This window comes from Carassius carassius, chromosome 36 (assembly GCF_963082965.1).
Source record: "Carassius carassius chromosome 36, fCarCar2.1, whole genome shotgun sequence".
In the NCBI taxonomy this organism is placed as follows: domain Eukaryota; kingdom Metazoa; phylum Chordata; class Actinopteri; order Cypriniformes; family Cyprinidae; genus Carassius; species Carassius carassius.
The window spans coordinates 10,544,757-10,562,115 of record NC_081790.1 but is presented as its reverse complement, the minus strand read 5'-3'; the positions used below and the strand labels follow the sequence as shown (position 1 = coordinate 10,562,115).

At 38.5% G+C, this 17,359-nt stretch overlaps 1 protein-coding gene across 1 annotated transcript in view; it reads right to left on the bottom strand.

Annotated features, from left to right (window-relative positions):
• The window catches only part of LOC132117120 (guanine nucleotide exchange factor VAV2-like), a 239,989-nt gene that overhangs the window by 33,060 nt on the left and 189,570 nt on the right, over positions 1-17,359 (bottom strand). The window contains exon 5 of the mRNA XM_059526199.1: positions 2,856-2,961. Within this exon, the coding sequence (XP_059382182.1) occupies positions 2,856-2,961 (106 nt within the window). The remainder of the gene's footprint in view (positions 1-2,855; positions 2,962-17,359) is intronic.

Sequence of the window (17,359 nt, the reverse complement as noted above, 5' to 3'; positions counted from 1 at the left end):
GCATTAGCATGGTTTAAATCGTACTTATATGACCGCCATCAGTTCGTAGCAGTGAATGAAGATGTATCCTATCGATCACAAGTGCAGTATGGAGTACCTCAAGGCTCAGTACTAGGGCCGCTACTCTTCACGCTTTATATGTTACCCTTGGGAGATATCATCAGGAAACATGGTGTTAGCTTTCACTGTTATGCTGATGATACTCAGCTCTATATTTCTTTGCAGCCCGGTGAAACACACCAATTTGAAAAATTAATGGATTGCATAGTCGATATAAAAAACTGGATGACGAGTAATTTCTTACTGCTAAATTCTGAAAAAACAGAGGTGTTAATTATAGGACCTAAAAACTCTGCTTGTAATAACCTGGAACACTGTCTAAGACTTGATGGTTGCTCTGTCAATTCTTCATCATCAGTTAGGAACCTAGGTGTGCTACTTGATCGCAATCTTTCCTTAGAAAGCCACGTTTCTAGCATTTGTAAAACTGCATTTTTCCATCTCAAAAATATATCTAAATTACGGCCTATGCTCTCAATGTCAAATGCTTTATTGGGTGGTTGTTGTGCACGCTTAGTAAACAAACTACAGCTAGTCCAAAATGCAGCAGCAAGAGTTCTTACTAGAACCAGGAAGTATGACCATATTAGCCCGGTCCTGTCAACACTGCACTGGCTCCCTATCAAGCATCGCATAGATTTTAAAATATTGCTTATTACTTATAAAGCCCTGAATGGTTTAGCACCTAAGTATTTGAATGAGCTCCTTTTACATTATAATCCTCTACGTCCGCTACGTTCTCAAAACTCAGGCAATTTGATAATACCTAGAATATCAAAATCAACTGCAGGCGGCAGATCCTTTTCCTATTTGGCGCCCAAACTCTGGAATAACCTACCTAACATTGTTCGGGAGGCAGACACACTCTTGCAGTTTAAATCTAGATTAAAGACCCATCTCTTTAACCTGGCATACACATAACATACTAATATGCTTTTATTATCCAAATCCGTTAAAGGATTTTTAGGCTGCATTAATTAGGTAAACCGGAACCGGAAACACTTCCCATAACAACCTATGTACTTGCTACATCATTAGAAGAATGGCATCTACGCTAATATTTGTCTGTTTCTCTCTTGTTCCGAGGTCACCGTGGCCACCAGATCCAGTCTGTGTCCAGATCAGAGGGTCACTGCAGTCACCCGGATCCAGTACGTATCCAGACCAGATGGTGGATCAGCACCTAGAAAGGACCTCTACATCCCTGAAAGACAGCGGAGACCAGGACAACTAGAGCCCCAGATACAGATCCCCTGTAAAGACCTTGTCTCAGAGGAGCACCAGGACAAGACCACAGGAAACAGATGATTCTTCTGCACAATCTGACTTTGCTGCAGCCTGGAATTGAACTACTGGTTTCGTCTGGTCAGAGGAGAACTGGCCCCCCAACTGAGCATGGTTTCTCCCAAGGTTTTTTTCTCCATTCTGTCACCGATGGAGTTTCGGTTCCTTGCCGCTGTCGCCTCTGGCTTGCTTAGTTGGGGACACTTCATCTACAGCGATATCGTTGACTTGATTGCAAATAAATGCACAGACACTATTTAACTGAACAGAGATGACATAACTGAATCCAATGATGAACTGCCTTTAACTCTCATTTTTGCATTATTGACACTGTTTTCCTAATGAATGTTGTTCAGTTGCTTTGACGCAATGTATTTTGTTTAAAGCGCTATATAAATAAAGGTGACATTGACATTGACATTAGGATGATTATTATTATTTTGCCTTGAAATTACATAGACTTAATTTGATTTAAAAATCACCTGCTGTAGCACACTCAAAAAAAAAAGTGTCATTCATCCAATTAAAATTTTTTTAGGGTAATGATTCATATCTATATTTTTTTACTTGAGACAATAAATTATTTATTTTTCACTGGCTCAAGTAAAAAAATATAGATGTGAATCATGACCCTAATTTTTTTTTTTTTATTGGATGAAATACTTTTTGCATCTTTGTTTTATTCGCACCAACATTATTTGATTTTAACATTTTGGAATAATGTATTTATATAGCATAATTTTATTTAGTCTCACTGGTAAAGACCTTTTTTTTTTTTTTATTTAAAAGCAAATTTAAAAACTAAAACAAATACTGAATGCTGATTAAGAAACATCTTATTGAATGTGTGTTGATTTTGTTGTTTGGTTACAGTTAATCTTTTAATTTAAGTCCAGTTCCTAACACAAAGGCAGATGTTTTGCAGAATGTTCACACTGCTCATTTTTGCTCTCTGGGAACTCCAAGACTGTTGGAAGACCATTTCAGGTGACTACCTCTTGAAGCTCATCAAGAGAATGCCAAGAGTGTGCAAAGCAGTAATCAAAGCAAAAGGTGGCTACTTTGAAGAACCTAGAATATGACATATTTTCAGCTGTTTCACACTTTTTTGTTATGTATATAATTCCACATGTGTTAATTCATAGTTTTGATGCCTTCAGTGTGACTATACAATTTTCATAGTCATGAAAATAAAGAAAACTCTTTGAATGAGAAGGTGTGTCCAAACTTTTGGTCTGTACTGTATATATAAAGGGTTCCAGGGCTTGTGTCGACATACATTTAAAGGAAAGGAAAGAGGATCACTAAAGGAGCATAAGAGAATCATGTGCGGTTCACCGTGACACTTACCTGCATGTATCTGATCTGCAGCATTAAGGAGGCAAAGCAGTAAATGTAAGCAGAGCAAGTTAACTTGCGCACAGCCGAGGGAAAATGACAGGAAAACAATCCATCTATATCCTCTCTCACACACGCACCAGTGAGCGTTGTCCGTATGGTGTCTCACTCACCATGGGCTGTCTAACCTCCACCTTGATGATGTCCTCGTAGATGTCGTCCCCGTCATCCTCGCAGGGGACGCAGTCATATATGTCATCCTCTCCCACATCATGCTCACTGTGCAAGAAAAAGAAAAAAATTTTCTGTGACTACTACTTTTACTGTATTTTGATCAAATAAATTAGCAAAGTACCAGGTCTGCAGTCACCTTTTTGTCATCATTTGATGCAAAACACTGAATTCTGAAATACCTGGAACATAGTCAGCATCAACATATACAGTTTATGGCCCTGATTAGCTTGTGTATGTGTTTATCACACATTAAGACATACACAAAATAGAAACATACACGAAAGAGCCCTGAAACCACAGCGATGCCATTCATCACTGCACACTCTGCCGTTGTTCTCTCAGGGGAGAAAAGGAACTGCCGAAATAAAGCGGTTTGCCATCACAGAAGGTGTCCTGGTCCCCGCTGTGTCTCACAGCAACAAACAAATCAGTCATCCATCCCTCCCTAAGAGAAGACCTCACTCTCTCAAACACACACACACACACACACACACACACACACACACACACACACACACACACACACACACACACACACACACACACACACACACACACACACACACACACACACACACACACACACACACACACACACGAGACGGCTTTGCAACCAGACAGCAACAAGTTCCTTCCTCACTTCTGCTGATGTGTCTAATTGCAGACTAAAACACGTGTGAAAAGCTAATTTGGCTTGAATCAAATGCCTGCCAGGAGATTAGTTCTCTGCCTCATCGGCTCATGTAGAACATACATACTGTACAAACGCATCCCTCCATCCTTCTTTCGGCACTCCCTTCCTAAACAAGTGATGATAGACTAACATTTTCTTTATATTTGCATATATATCTAGCAGATAAAGAAGTGTGCCATAGAAATCCTTATTAGCATTTAACAACATGTGTGCATGTGCTAGGATACTCTGGAAAGCCATGTTCCCACTTTAAAGCTTTTTAATTAGCCAGTAAGATCATTATGCTTCAATATACCATGGCTTTGCTATTATGTAACACGTTTATTTCATTGCAAATATAGATTAATACTGAGGAAATATTTTGCTAAGGGAAAATCCTGCTGGCTTTAGGGAGTTTGTGTGATTTGATTTGCTGCAGCAATCCCTTGCCAAAACAATTTATTTGCAACAAACTGAAAGTTAATGTGGTAAATTTGTATCACAGATCACAACATTTCCCTGCTGGAAAAAAACCCCAAGCCAAACCTGGTTTGCTGATCTTTTGGTTGGTTTTAGAGGGATTTAGGGAACTTTTCAGGTGGTCGTGTAGGGGGAATCTTTTAAACCAGCTAAAACTAGATAAAAACCTCCAGCTTAAATCTGCCATAACTAGCACACCAGGTTGGTCAATTATTATTATTTTTTTTTGCATTGTGTAGTTGGTAGACTACACAAATATCTAAGCCATCACCATGTTATATCCAGTTATATCCAAAAATGTTTTACTGAATCAATGGAATTTGAAACGAGAGTGGCATAGATGGATGGAAGCCAGCCAGAGTGGGTCGCCAATAGTTGGAGGATTGTTGTTCTGGCAAGAGCTGCTGGGTGTTATTCCATCTGTGTGACCTTCTATACCTGCACATCTAGAACAGCTGCCTGAAATATAAATTAGTGAAAACAGCTGCACAATTTTTTATGGAACTTCATCATCTTCAGTCTCTCACATGGCTTTCAGAACAAATAATACTCAAGAGTATCACTGTTTAATGTTTTATTTATTTGAGTGACTGAAATTCTTTGGTTCGTGCCTGTGGTTGCCGAATAAGAGCAAATCCACTGCTACCTTCTGTGAACAATGTGTGGATTCAGGAATTCTTTGATATTAGATCTCCTGGGGCATTGTGGGTAATTTGATGTATTGTTAGAAGGTCTTATTAGAGAGTTTGTTTATACTGTACAAAGACTGCTGTGTATTTCTTTACAACTTAAATTGCTTTTCAGAATAAGAGTAAAATTAATTGATGTGCTATTCTATATAAATTAAATACATTTTAATAAAAATTTGCCACACATACATGCATATTAATCATTTGTAACAAAAGTAAACTAATATAACTACTGTAATTCCTGTAAGGCCACTAGAAGCTTCTGGGGAAAACCGTTCTATCAATCATTACAAATAAGGGTGAAAAGCACAACGTTTATAGAACTGTTTTTCATTAAAACTGTGTTTTACAGTGGGACCGGTACATGGATAGGACTACCTTCACTTTAAATAATCTTTTGAGAGAACTTTGAAATTGCAGAATTCAAAATAATTACCTTTTTGAACTTGATTTAAATGGTGTTCCTTTTTCAAAATGACAAAACATGACATGCATGTTTGAACAGTAGGTAGAGACGGACAAGCTAATAAAAAGAAAGGTGTTGGCCTCAATCTAACATTCAGCACTGTGTCCACAAGGAGAAGGGATTGTTTGAAGTATTAATTGAGGTTGTACAGTTCACCTTGAAGGACGGATGGCTTGCTGTCCTCCCTCATTAGCGGAGTTGATTTTCCCCACTCACAGAGCTGCTTTCTGTCACAGTACAGTGGACTAAAGAAAAAAAACACACTGTCCCTCTGGATCACACTAGTCCCAAACTGCAAAGGAACTGAGGCTAAAAGAATTCTGAAGGCTCTATCGTGTGACCTCAAATCCCGGAGGACAAGCATTAGCTGCATTATGTGAGATGCAGAGATAACAGAGGTTCTGTGTGTATCGTGTTGGATGAAAGAAGACAGACTGTCAAAAAAAGTGGTTATTTTTCCTCATTATTGTTTAAATACATGTGGCAAAAATAGGTTGTCTATTTCTGCATGCAATTACATGACCCCACTAGGTATTAATATGTAAAATTTTAGCACATGGATAGATCACAAAAATCTTCTTAATATAAGAATACACAAAACCAAAGATCAGCTCCGCTGTCAAATGAATGTTATTAAGGCTGATCCAACTTGTGGTTCTGGTGGGTGGTAGAGGTCTTCACGGGTCAAAAAATTTGTGCCCGAACCCGAAAGAGACCTGTAATGTACTACATCGAACCGACCCGGACCCGTCTAATATTTCAAAAGCTGGACCCGGACCCGTGTAGATCCGAGAAATGCCTACCCGGACCCGACCCGGACCCGTGTATTATTTGAAATCTGGACCCGAACCCGCTGGGAAGACACAGACCCGACTTGACCCGACTGTCACATATTCCACCATAAACTGCTATTACAAGTCAATAAACCTGTTGCGAAAAATACAGCTTTTTGTCTTACCTAATTTAAAGAGCCGTAGTCTCTCTTCCTTGTACCTGACTGCCTGTGATGCATTACAATCCTCCGACAAGAAAGTTATTCATGTTATTCCTCTTGTTATTCCAAGTCCAAGCTGAATCCACTCATTATTTCAGCTTCAAAAGTCCACTTGATGTCACGGTGACGGATGACAAATGCTACTGTGCACATGTACATTCTGACTCGAGTTAATTCGCATAATAACTTCGACTGTTTGCCCTTTGAACTATAATAACGATCGCTCGTGCAATGCCATGGCCGCTGACGTTATTTATTTGCTATCATCTGATCTCTGTGCTCTCTGCTCTGCATCGAGTCTGAATCTGACCACTAAAACTTTAAGATTAAACGGTTCATTTATAATATTATAAAAATGGGAGAAAATGTAAAACGCGGTTTTACGGTCGAAGTGTCCCTCACTGGTTGCCATAGAAACATGAAATGCGCTCGAGACTGCACATGCGTGCTAGCTGTATCAACCTAAAATGCTTTAACGCAATTTGAGCGTCATAGAAAACATTCATGTGACAGTTCACCTCAGATTGTGTTGCTGATAGTGTTGTCAAAAGACCCGGTACTTTGGTACCAAGTCGGTACTAAAAAAATTAAAATGTGACGGTACCAGGTTTCTTTAAGTACCGGTAGTACCGAGGACCCGTTCAAACCCAGTTCTGGGTGCATACAGCGCTATGATTTCCACGAAGCAGAACACGCGGACGGAATCTCAAAATCCAGTCATGAAAATGAAACTTACATTTTAATATGGACAGTCACGGAATTTGTCAAGGTTAGCATAAATTAATCAAATCAAATCTCCATATGGACCAGTATCTGTAAATGTTAAGCCGCAAAAGTTGGTTGAAATCTGCATCCTGCATGTTCTGCGCGTCTCTGTGTGAATGAATGAATGGTTTGTTTACTACATAGACTGAAGTGCATGACGCTTGCAGTAATGAGGACATACAACATCACCAGAACTGTTCACTTCACAAGCATTTTACTGTTTCATTTGAGTAAAACCAGTGTCAATTTAAAGGTATTCACGGAAAACCGTCAAAACACCCTCTACATTGCGAGTAAATTACTCGCATATGTGAATAAATTTTACTAAGGGCGAGTAAATTATGTCTATTGTTAGCCATTGGCTAATAAATTCTTAGATTTTACTCGCCAGTGTGTGTGTGTTCGAGGCTATTATAAGATTGGCGCAGATATATTTTCACTCGCTGAACACTGACTGAGCGCTTCAGAGTTCTCTCTCCATCAAGCGATCTGTACTTTTCAATTCATCTCAATGGATGCACAGTACACCTGTATTTGCCTCTTTTACTGTCTATGGTATTTGCCGAACTGTAAACTTTGTGTGAAGAGGCACGACTCGCCGTCGCTTTGCTGATAGCTCTGTTTCTCACACATGCAAAGAGAGAGAGTGAGAGTCTTACCACGCTGAATCGACATGTAAACTATATTCTTTGTTGTCTTCTCATGTCAAAATAATGTAGTTCATGTAGAATTATTCATGTTTTCGAACAAGTAGAAGATTTGCCGGTTTCTCTGGTAGTGGGCGGAGCTAATGCGCAAATAGCAATTTCATTGGCTGGCGCTCATCTTTTACCGTCCCTGTTTTGATTTCAGCAAATCAGTTCGACCGAACGCAGACAATGTGATTAATATTCATGAACCCAGCAGCTCATCAATCCATAGTGCATTGTATATTGTTAGTATGGTAGAATTAGTAGTATTATTATCTTTTAATAATAATTATTATGATCTATTACTATTTTTTTTTTTACAGAAACCCTCAATGAACAAAAATGTCTTAAGCATCACCACCAGTCTTAAGTTCAGATAAATGACAAATATGCATTCATTACAAATTCATTTTTACATAAAGGCATTGTGCTAGAAATACTACTATTATTTTGTAAAATGTATGTGATACTGCTACTACTGTTAATTAAAAATTAATCACACAATATGTCTTCCATGTTTTAATTTTAATAGCAAATCCACTTTATTTACCAAAAAATAAAATGTTTAAATTTCATAAATTAAAAAATAATTAAATTTGGGTGAAACTTGTTTACGGTTTTTCATAATTATATAACTTGTAGAAGAACTTTAAACACAATTGTAAATAAGTATAAAGAATGGCATTGGTTTTATTTTTAGTGATAAAAAGTTTTTTTTTTTTTTAATTAGCATATTTTTGTGTTTTGTTTTGGTACCGAAATTGGTACCGAGAACCGTGGATTTTCACTGGTATCGGTACCGAATACTGAAATTTTGGTACAGTGACAACACTAGTTGCTGATTTGAAATATAATAAATATGAGTGTGTCAAGTCTGCAAGCATTAATACCGTGCGTGCACTTGTATTAACTCTGAGTCTGCGCGCTCTGCTTCTAAAAGCAGAGAGAGAGAGAGAGAGAGAGAGAGAGAGAGAGAGAAAGAGAGAGAGAGAGAGAGAGAGAGAGAGAGAGAGAGAGAGAGAGAGAGAGAGATTTTTTTTGGCTCACTCGTTTCTTTTCCTAATTTTACAAGTTGCAAGTTACAAAAAACACAAGCAGTCTTTGATCACGGCCAGGTGTTCTCCGAGTCCGATGACGCCGATCGCACGGGTATTACACACAATGTTAAACAGACCCGGGACCCGAGGTAATAGATTTGGACCCGACCCGGACCCGGCTGATCATTTAAAATATAGACCCGAACCCGTATGGGTCCCGGGTCGACGGGTCTCGGGTACACTGTGAAGACCTCTAGTGGGTGGGCATTATAAAGTACATATACATCTATGAGTGCCAATGGAAAAATCCTGACTGGTTTATGATTCAAAATGGTGCAAATAGTCATAATCTGTATATTGAAAGTGTGGAAAGATTCTTTCTCAGACAGCTCCATTTGGGACACAACCAAGAATTCATTGAAATTACAAATATTTTGTGGTTTCATGCTGTCTAAACCATCGGGACCACAGAGGTTGCTCCGAGACCACTCACAAGTGCTGATTTCACTTGTGTAACAGCATTCTTGACGGTTTCCTTCGCTTAGTCAACCACAAACCCAGAAAGGGAAAACCATGTTTAGAGCAGAGCAAGAGATCCATCCAAAACTCATTGTAGTATGTCAATAAAAGTTAACTTCACCACACACTGTCATACTAGAACTGATCCCAGTTACCCGGGATGAGGTAATGAGAGGCAAGATAAGGGGAACAGTTCACAACACTGGCAGAACACGCTACATATGGAATCAGGGAATGGCACGAAAAGAGGACCACATGCTGTTTCTGCATGACTGGCACACTGACCCTGTGTACTAGAAGAGGCCAACATGGTGTAAAGATCTGTGCATATGTTATCAGACAGGCAGCATTTTGCATATCTGTCAGAAGATGTGACCTCGAGTCTCAAAGCATCTCTCTGAAGACAACAAACTGCAGTTCTGGGCAAAAAATACCCCATTAGTCTACATTGGGACTTGAATCAAATACAAAGATGAGAAACAAAATAAAAAGAAACAAAATGCATTTTCATTTGGGGGGGGGGGGGGTGTAAGTATATTATTTCTTGAATATACATATATACTTAAACTGCTTTCCTACTTAAATTAAAGCAGATATTAAATACATATCTGTGAAAAAAAATCAAGCCATGTGGGCTAAAACTACTTGGTTAAGATGTTCTGTACATTATTTGAGGATTCCACTGAATGTTTGTCAAATTTCCAAACACATCCATCATCTTGCCTGAATAGGTTGTTGAGTTCAGTTCAGTCTGAAGTGCCAGGAGAGACAGGTGCCAATGGCAGTCGTTTGTCCCTCCTGGAAGCTCAGAGTGCTTTAGCCTTAGGCTCCACTACCCACAATGCCTCAGGTGAGAATGTAACATAGCAGCAACCAGTTAGGATGAAGTAAATCATTGCTGACATGATGTACATCCAGACATATGATTACTATTTGATGGAGAAAGGGACACAGTCTGCTTGCTAAAATTGAACAATTTCATGCTTTGTCAGTTTTTGGATGAACACATTAAATATAGTGCAAAGAGATGATGATGCTGGGAAATCTAATAGGGCTGGATTGGATGTGAACTCGCAGATTACTCACAGATAATAAATCAGAATTAACCATTCTGCCATATTTATACCACTGAATTACCAACAGCAGCAGTTCGGATGAGTGCATACCTGAATACACAGCACTCAAGACCACAGTCCCTGGTTTAACACCCATTAACATGTCAAAATGAAAAAACCGAGGTGTGTGGAAAATAAATGCAATAGTTTGTGATGGAGCTCCCCTTTTGAACACACTGGCCAAAAGAAAGCAAGAAGAAAGCAAGAAAGTAAAAACATGCATTTATATTTTTAAAAAGTTATTAAATATATTTAGTTCATAAACTTCTATGTAGTGTTTCAGATGATCACACAGAGTCTGTCAATCCCTTATGCTTACATTAAATGGGAAGAAATAAAGTAAAAATAAAAACTAAAAATAAAGCTTTCTTAGAAAAATTAGATGTGACCAAGGACCTTCAGAAAGTCTGACATACTAAACTGACTGCAGTGGTGTAATGTAACGAAATAATAAAACTTCGTTACAGTACTTAAGTATTTTTTTGGGAGTATCTGTACTTCACTCGAGTTTTTATATTTCAGCCAACTTTTACTTTAACCCCACTACATTTCCTAATTAAAATGTTAACTTTTACTCCAATACATCTCCCTGAAGCATATTCTTTACTTATTACAAAATAGTCAGAAGAACACAGACTGTAGGAAAGCAGGTTTGATGAATCAGTAGTCTGGCACTTGCAGGTAAGACTCCTAAAAACACCTTTGTTCACGTGCAAACAAGTGCACGCACAACCCCAGATGATTCATTTTTCAGATACAGCACCGTCTGTGATAATATGATAAGTAAGTGCTGTTGTGAATTTTAATGATGTGAGATTTGACTTTATCAAGTAGTTTATATCACAAAATCACACAGAGTACACGCACGTTGATTTATTAGTCTATTACACTCAAAATTCCAGGCATTCTAAATTGTAGACGTCAAAAATGATTCTGTATGCTTTTTATATTTAAAGGGTTAGTTCACCCAAAAATTACAATTTTGTTATTAATAATTCAGTTTAAGATATTTTAGATTCAGTCCGAGCTCTCAGTCCCTCCATTGAAACTGTGTGTACGGTATACTGTCCATGTCCAGAAAGGTAAGAAAAACATCATCAAAGTAGTCCATGTGACATCAGAGGATCAGTTAGAATTCGTTGAAGCATAAAGGGTATCACTACACTGCAGTGAACGCGCTCACAACAGACCCGGAAGAGAAGACAATGCTAAATAAAGTCGTAGTTTTTGTTATTTTTGGACCAAAATTTATTTTCAATGCTTCAACAAATTCTAACTGACCCTCTGATGTCACATGGACTACTTTGATGATGTTTTTCTTACCTTTCTGGACATGGACAGTATACTGTACACACAGCTTCAATGGAGGGACTGAAAGCTCTCGGGCTAAATCTAAAATATCTTAAACTGTGTTCCAAAGATGAACGGAGGTCTTACGGGTTTGGAACGACATGAGGGTGAGTTATTAATGACATAATTTTCATTTTTGGGTTAACTAACCCTTTAAGTAATTTAATATAGTAAACAATCTATGTCACACAAAGAGTACTGTTTTTCTACAGATATCAGCATGAACACATTTAATTATTTTATTCAAGTTCACTACACTACAAGCAAAAAGTGACTTACATTGTAGACATAATATTGCTTATATTTGCTCAATTTTGCCAACAAAAATATTTCCAAAAGATCACACAACACTGTTTTGCATCTCTGAGCTATAGACTGTGTTAACTTATTGAACGAATCAGCTTTTTGAACGAACTGGTTGAAAAAAATGATTCAGTGATTCACTCATTAGCACAGTCAAATGCTTTTTTCCTGAATGAATCAACCATTTGAATGAATCAGTTGAATCTCAATGACTCACTCATTAAATCACTTGCTGCCACCTACTGTTGGTCTTAATTTCACATTTCTACTATTTTTCAGTATTCAACATTTTTTGTTAAAACAAAACATTATTTATGCATCTGTAACCGCAAGTTAAACACATCCATGTCCCCTCTGAGATACATAAACTGTGTAAATATATCTAAATGCTATTTCAGATGCAGATTCCAGAAATGTTTTATGTTAGAATGAAAGACACTAAGACATGTACCAGATGCAAAAAAAAAAAAAAATGCACCAAAACATGCAAAATGGAAGAAAGATTTGCTACTCAAGTTGTGCATGAACAATTTTATATACATTTATTTGCTTATTTTCCATTTTGCATTTACTTGTACTTTTACTTTAAATACTTAAGAGTGTTTAAGATTTAAAAAAAAAATTCGTACTTAAGTACGAATGAATAAATAAATATCACATACTTTAAGACTTTTACTCAAGTAATATTCTAAACGGTGACTTCAACTTCTACCAAATAAATTTTCTGGTAAGATATCTGTACTTTTACTTGAGTATGTCTTTAAGGTAATTTATACACTACTGGCAGTCAGTACTTTCATCCCTCACAGTCTCATAAATCTCAAAGTTTAAATCTGCAGGCCGTAAGCAGTATGAGTGAATGCTGTCTGTCTTTTAATGTTCTTTTGAAGAGGAGTGTCTCCAAGTAAGCCAGACCAAAGAGCTTCTTCAACACCATTAACCTTTCACAAAAGCGCCTTGATTAGCACTTTCTACCCTTTATCTCCTGAAGTGAACCACGTTCTTTACTTCAATAACCAAAAGATACAACACTATTATTGAGTACAATCAGCAGTCTTCTCATTCGCACTGCATTTAGCCCCATTTACAGCACAATGTTGAAAAACATCTCCAATCTAATAGAAACAGACACAGGGCTTATGTGAATAAACCTATTGAAGCCACATGATCCCTGAGGTTCAGTAGCACTGCAGCACACCCTTTCATGCACATTTCCATTAAACCTGACAATGATATCAAGTCCAATTAAAAGTGCTCCGAGCAGCCTGATGAAAGTGCTTGTTAAACTGTGTCCCGGCGCATCATATTGGGGACCTTTCCATTAATCAGACGGCAACGTTGTGGTGGAATTGAACCATATTTACGGCTGTAAAAGGTCATGGGTCCACATGAATGGGTAGTTTCATTAATTCGCTCAAATTCACTGTTCGATCATCTGAGGTGCAGTGAGTGCTTGAGCATTGAGTGTGGGTTTAACCTCTATTAGATTAGGCACTGAAATGTGTTTCAATATGAATCTGCATGTAGAGGGGTCAGATGACAAAGAGATATCAAGAACATTGAAAGAGGTCAGCAATCACTTCAGGCTATATCAGGCAGCGTCTAAAGTCGATACGGATCAGTGCAAGAGGCCGTCGACAGTGGAAATGTCAAAGGTCCACATACAGTATGGCCTCACATATACCAGGACTCAACAGTAAAGGTGGCTCAAAGTTCTGTGGCCAGGGAGAAAGTTTTGGGTCAGTTAACAGAACTATTTTGACATTTGTTTATAATGTTTTTATGCTTTGCATCCCTAAACATTTGGTTTTAAGTAGGGGTGTGCACGGATAGTCGAACATTCGACTATTCGTTCTGCTCTAATTATTCGATAAATAAAAATGATATTCGAATTTTGCAAAAAAAAAAAAAAAGTTCACAATAAAACCTAATTTGGTGACTTTCTGTGATTCTCTACGGCATATTTGAAGATGTATGCAAGCAAAAAATTATTAATGAATGAATAAGGGGCCGTTAACATATCACGCCTAAAAACGCGTGAAAAACGCTAGGCGTGACGCTTTCTCCTTTCCAAAGTGCTCGGGCAGAAGCGCTCCTGAGGCGTCTGCCGTTGTAACAATGATGCGCTCTCTCCATGAAGACGCGGAAATTTCAGCAAAGGATAAATGGATTTGCAGCACAAAAAATCGCTTTCAGTAGCTCTGCTACTAAATTTATTTCAAAATGGCAATCCATATACAGCTATGCTCAGCTGTTCCTACATCTTGGCTGAGCTTTCAACGTTGTTTCGGGAAAGGATGAATCTGAATGTTTAGTTCTTGTCACATGACCTGCGGTGCGCTTGCAGCATTCTGAAAAGTTTAGATGTTTTTAACTCGATGCGGTGCGGACGCGTCCGCAGCGCTTCCATTATGAGCACGTATACCGCACGCCTACATTGGAAATAACGAACTTGAGCACGCAAAAAACACGATATGTAAACTGCCCCTAATAAGAACTGCGGCCTTCTACAGTAGGCTACTTCAAATATGCCGTGGAGAATCACAGAAAGTGATCCAAGAACATTGTTGCGGCATCTCTCAAGCAACGAATAAACACAGCTAACTTGGAGAATGCAGTAAAAACTCCTCTTCTCGCGTCTGCCCTAGACCCTCGGCACAAACATCTCAGGTTTCTCGATGAAAACATGAGAGAAGTTAAAAAAAAACTTTTTTGAATATTATCAGAACATTTTCCTTGATGCGAGTGGTGCGTCACCAACGGTGAAGAGGATGCAATGCCCACTCGTCGGAAAAGGCTAAGCCAGATCTTCAGCGATGATTACAGAGAGTCCAGCCGAGACGAGTGGGAACAGTTCTTGAGTGACGTGACATTCAGCCAAGTATGGTGACCCATACTCAGAATTTGTGCTCTGCATTTAACCCATCCGAAATGCACACACACAGAGCAGTGAACACACACACACACACACTGTGAGCACACACCCGGAGCAGTGGGCAGCCATTTATGCTGCGGCGCCCGGGGAGCAGTTGGGGGTTCGATGCCTTGCTCAAGGGCACCTAAGTCGTGGTATTGAAGGTGGAGAGAGAACTGTACACTCTGTACACTGTACACTGTACACTCCCCCCACCCACAATTCCTGCCGGCCCGGGACTCGAACCCACAACCTTTTGATTGGGAGTCTGACTCTCTAACCATTAGGCCACGACTTCCCCATGGCTCTCTTGCTGGAGCCATGTATTCCACCAGATGAGGATCCAGATGAGGATTCAGTGGTGAAACGAAAACACCTTCGCTTCACAAAACTTATTCACTTAGCACACCGTTATTTGTGAGTCCCGACAACGTCTGTGCCGTCAGAGCGCGTTTTCTCCGCGGCCGGCCTTATTGTTAACAGAGCCGACTTTCCCCCGATCATGTTTACATGCCCGTGTTTCTTAACAAGAACATGTAAAACAACAGAAAAAAAAGCAAAAAAGATTAGCTGACAGTTTAAAAGTTAAGTGTAGGGTATGTTCTACAATAGCCTAATTGCTGCAGGCTGCTTTACGTTTTTTCTTTGTTCACTTTTTTTTTTGTTGCTTTTAATCTGTACTTTTGTTTGTTTGCACGCATTGTTAAAGGTTTTCAGCTACAAAACACGATGTGTAATGTTCAAGCTTATTGCGTGTAAGCTTGTTCAAAATGACGGAAATAATAAATGTTGCTGAAAAATAACGTCTGTCTCATTAAACTTAATTTAATTAAACGAATATTTGAATATTCGTTTTTTTGTGAGCTCAAATATTCGAATGTGATATTTGCGGAAAACGCCCATCCCTAGTTTTAAGTGATGAATAAAAAATTGCTGTTTTATGAATCCTGGTGTGTTAACAGTAAATATGTCAACAAGGTGAAGGTATATAGCTAGCAGACAGATGAGGTATTATTGGAAATGCCAGAGTGACTTGTCTTGGAAGAATTAGTTGGAATGGCCTTTTTTTATGCATAATTAATTTGACACAAATAGAAAAGTATCAAGAGATGGAGGAACAGTCTGGTTAATACAGCTTTTAACTGGTAAATTAATTAACTGAATAAAATACTTCTAAAAAGGTATTAAATGTACAATTTATGCAAAGAGAAGATAACTAATAAAAAATATATACCTATGTTTGACAGTCATCAATCAATGTTATTCTGTGGCAATGTAGCTCAATTGGTCTTTTTTTTCAGTATTAAAGCTCTGACCTAGAGTCAACATGGTGCAGACATTACTGTTATCCTTAAAGTGCTTTCTTATCTTTTTGCATTACTTCATGTTTCTTTGTTGCTCTCACATGTAGCATAAAGCTGTTCTGATAATCCCTTATGTTTACAGAAAGATACACTGAAGCAAAACCTCTAGTCCAGATCCTAGGTTCAAATCCAGCCTGATCCTGTCCCCCCTCAATGTCATGTCTCTTTGTAATTCCCAATAAAAATCTTTCAACAAAACAAATTTGTGACAATAAGGTATAGACCACCAGGACAGATCACACTTCGGTCCTCACAGCCTTGTTTTTATTTGCACTAATTGTCTTCCATCACTTTATAATGGCTCAAAACAACAAGCACATAGGCTATGTTTCTTTGGGCTGCTATTTAATGGAGACTGTTGAGGGCTGACATAAACTTATATCCATTTACAGCTCCACAGAAGTTTGTAACAGGCCTTGTGAGAGGTTTAATGTCTGCAGTCTGCACTAACACGCTTGTGTCACGCCGTCCTCCTCTGATAAATGACACCTATCCACCCAGCTGCCTAATTATTCACAATTAATCAGCGAGGAATCAGGCCTGTCACCACTGTCACAACCCCCAGCCTCATTCTCCCTCACTCCTCTTAACACCCACACTGTCATCCTGCCACGCTCCAAGCATGGCATGCCATAGCCTTGGTAACTGGAAGAGCCTTTACTGCCTGACTATTTAACCAGGGTTACCAGTCAGAAACTAGGAGGAAGGGGTGCAGATGTGACTAATAAATAATTTAATTCCATTCCAGTTGTATTCAGTTAGTTAACTAATAAATGCTGCACTCCATAAAAACTGAACATGGAATTCTACCACATCCTAGTCACCTAAAATAACCATTGGAACAGCCTTCTAGGCAAATTCAATGACTTCATAATTTGACGATAGCATGACTCTAATGCTTAGAGGTATGAAGCGGGAAATTTCAACTTGAGTATAGCTACTTCTGACATGGCATTGTCACATTATAAAGTATAGTCTTAAAATCTAATTAATTCCAAGGATTATACTGATATACCAATGGAAATACATGCCAGAAATCACAAAAAACAATTGTAATGCATATCTAGAGATCACAAACTAATGCT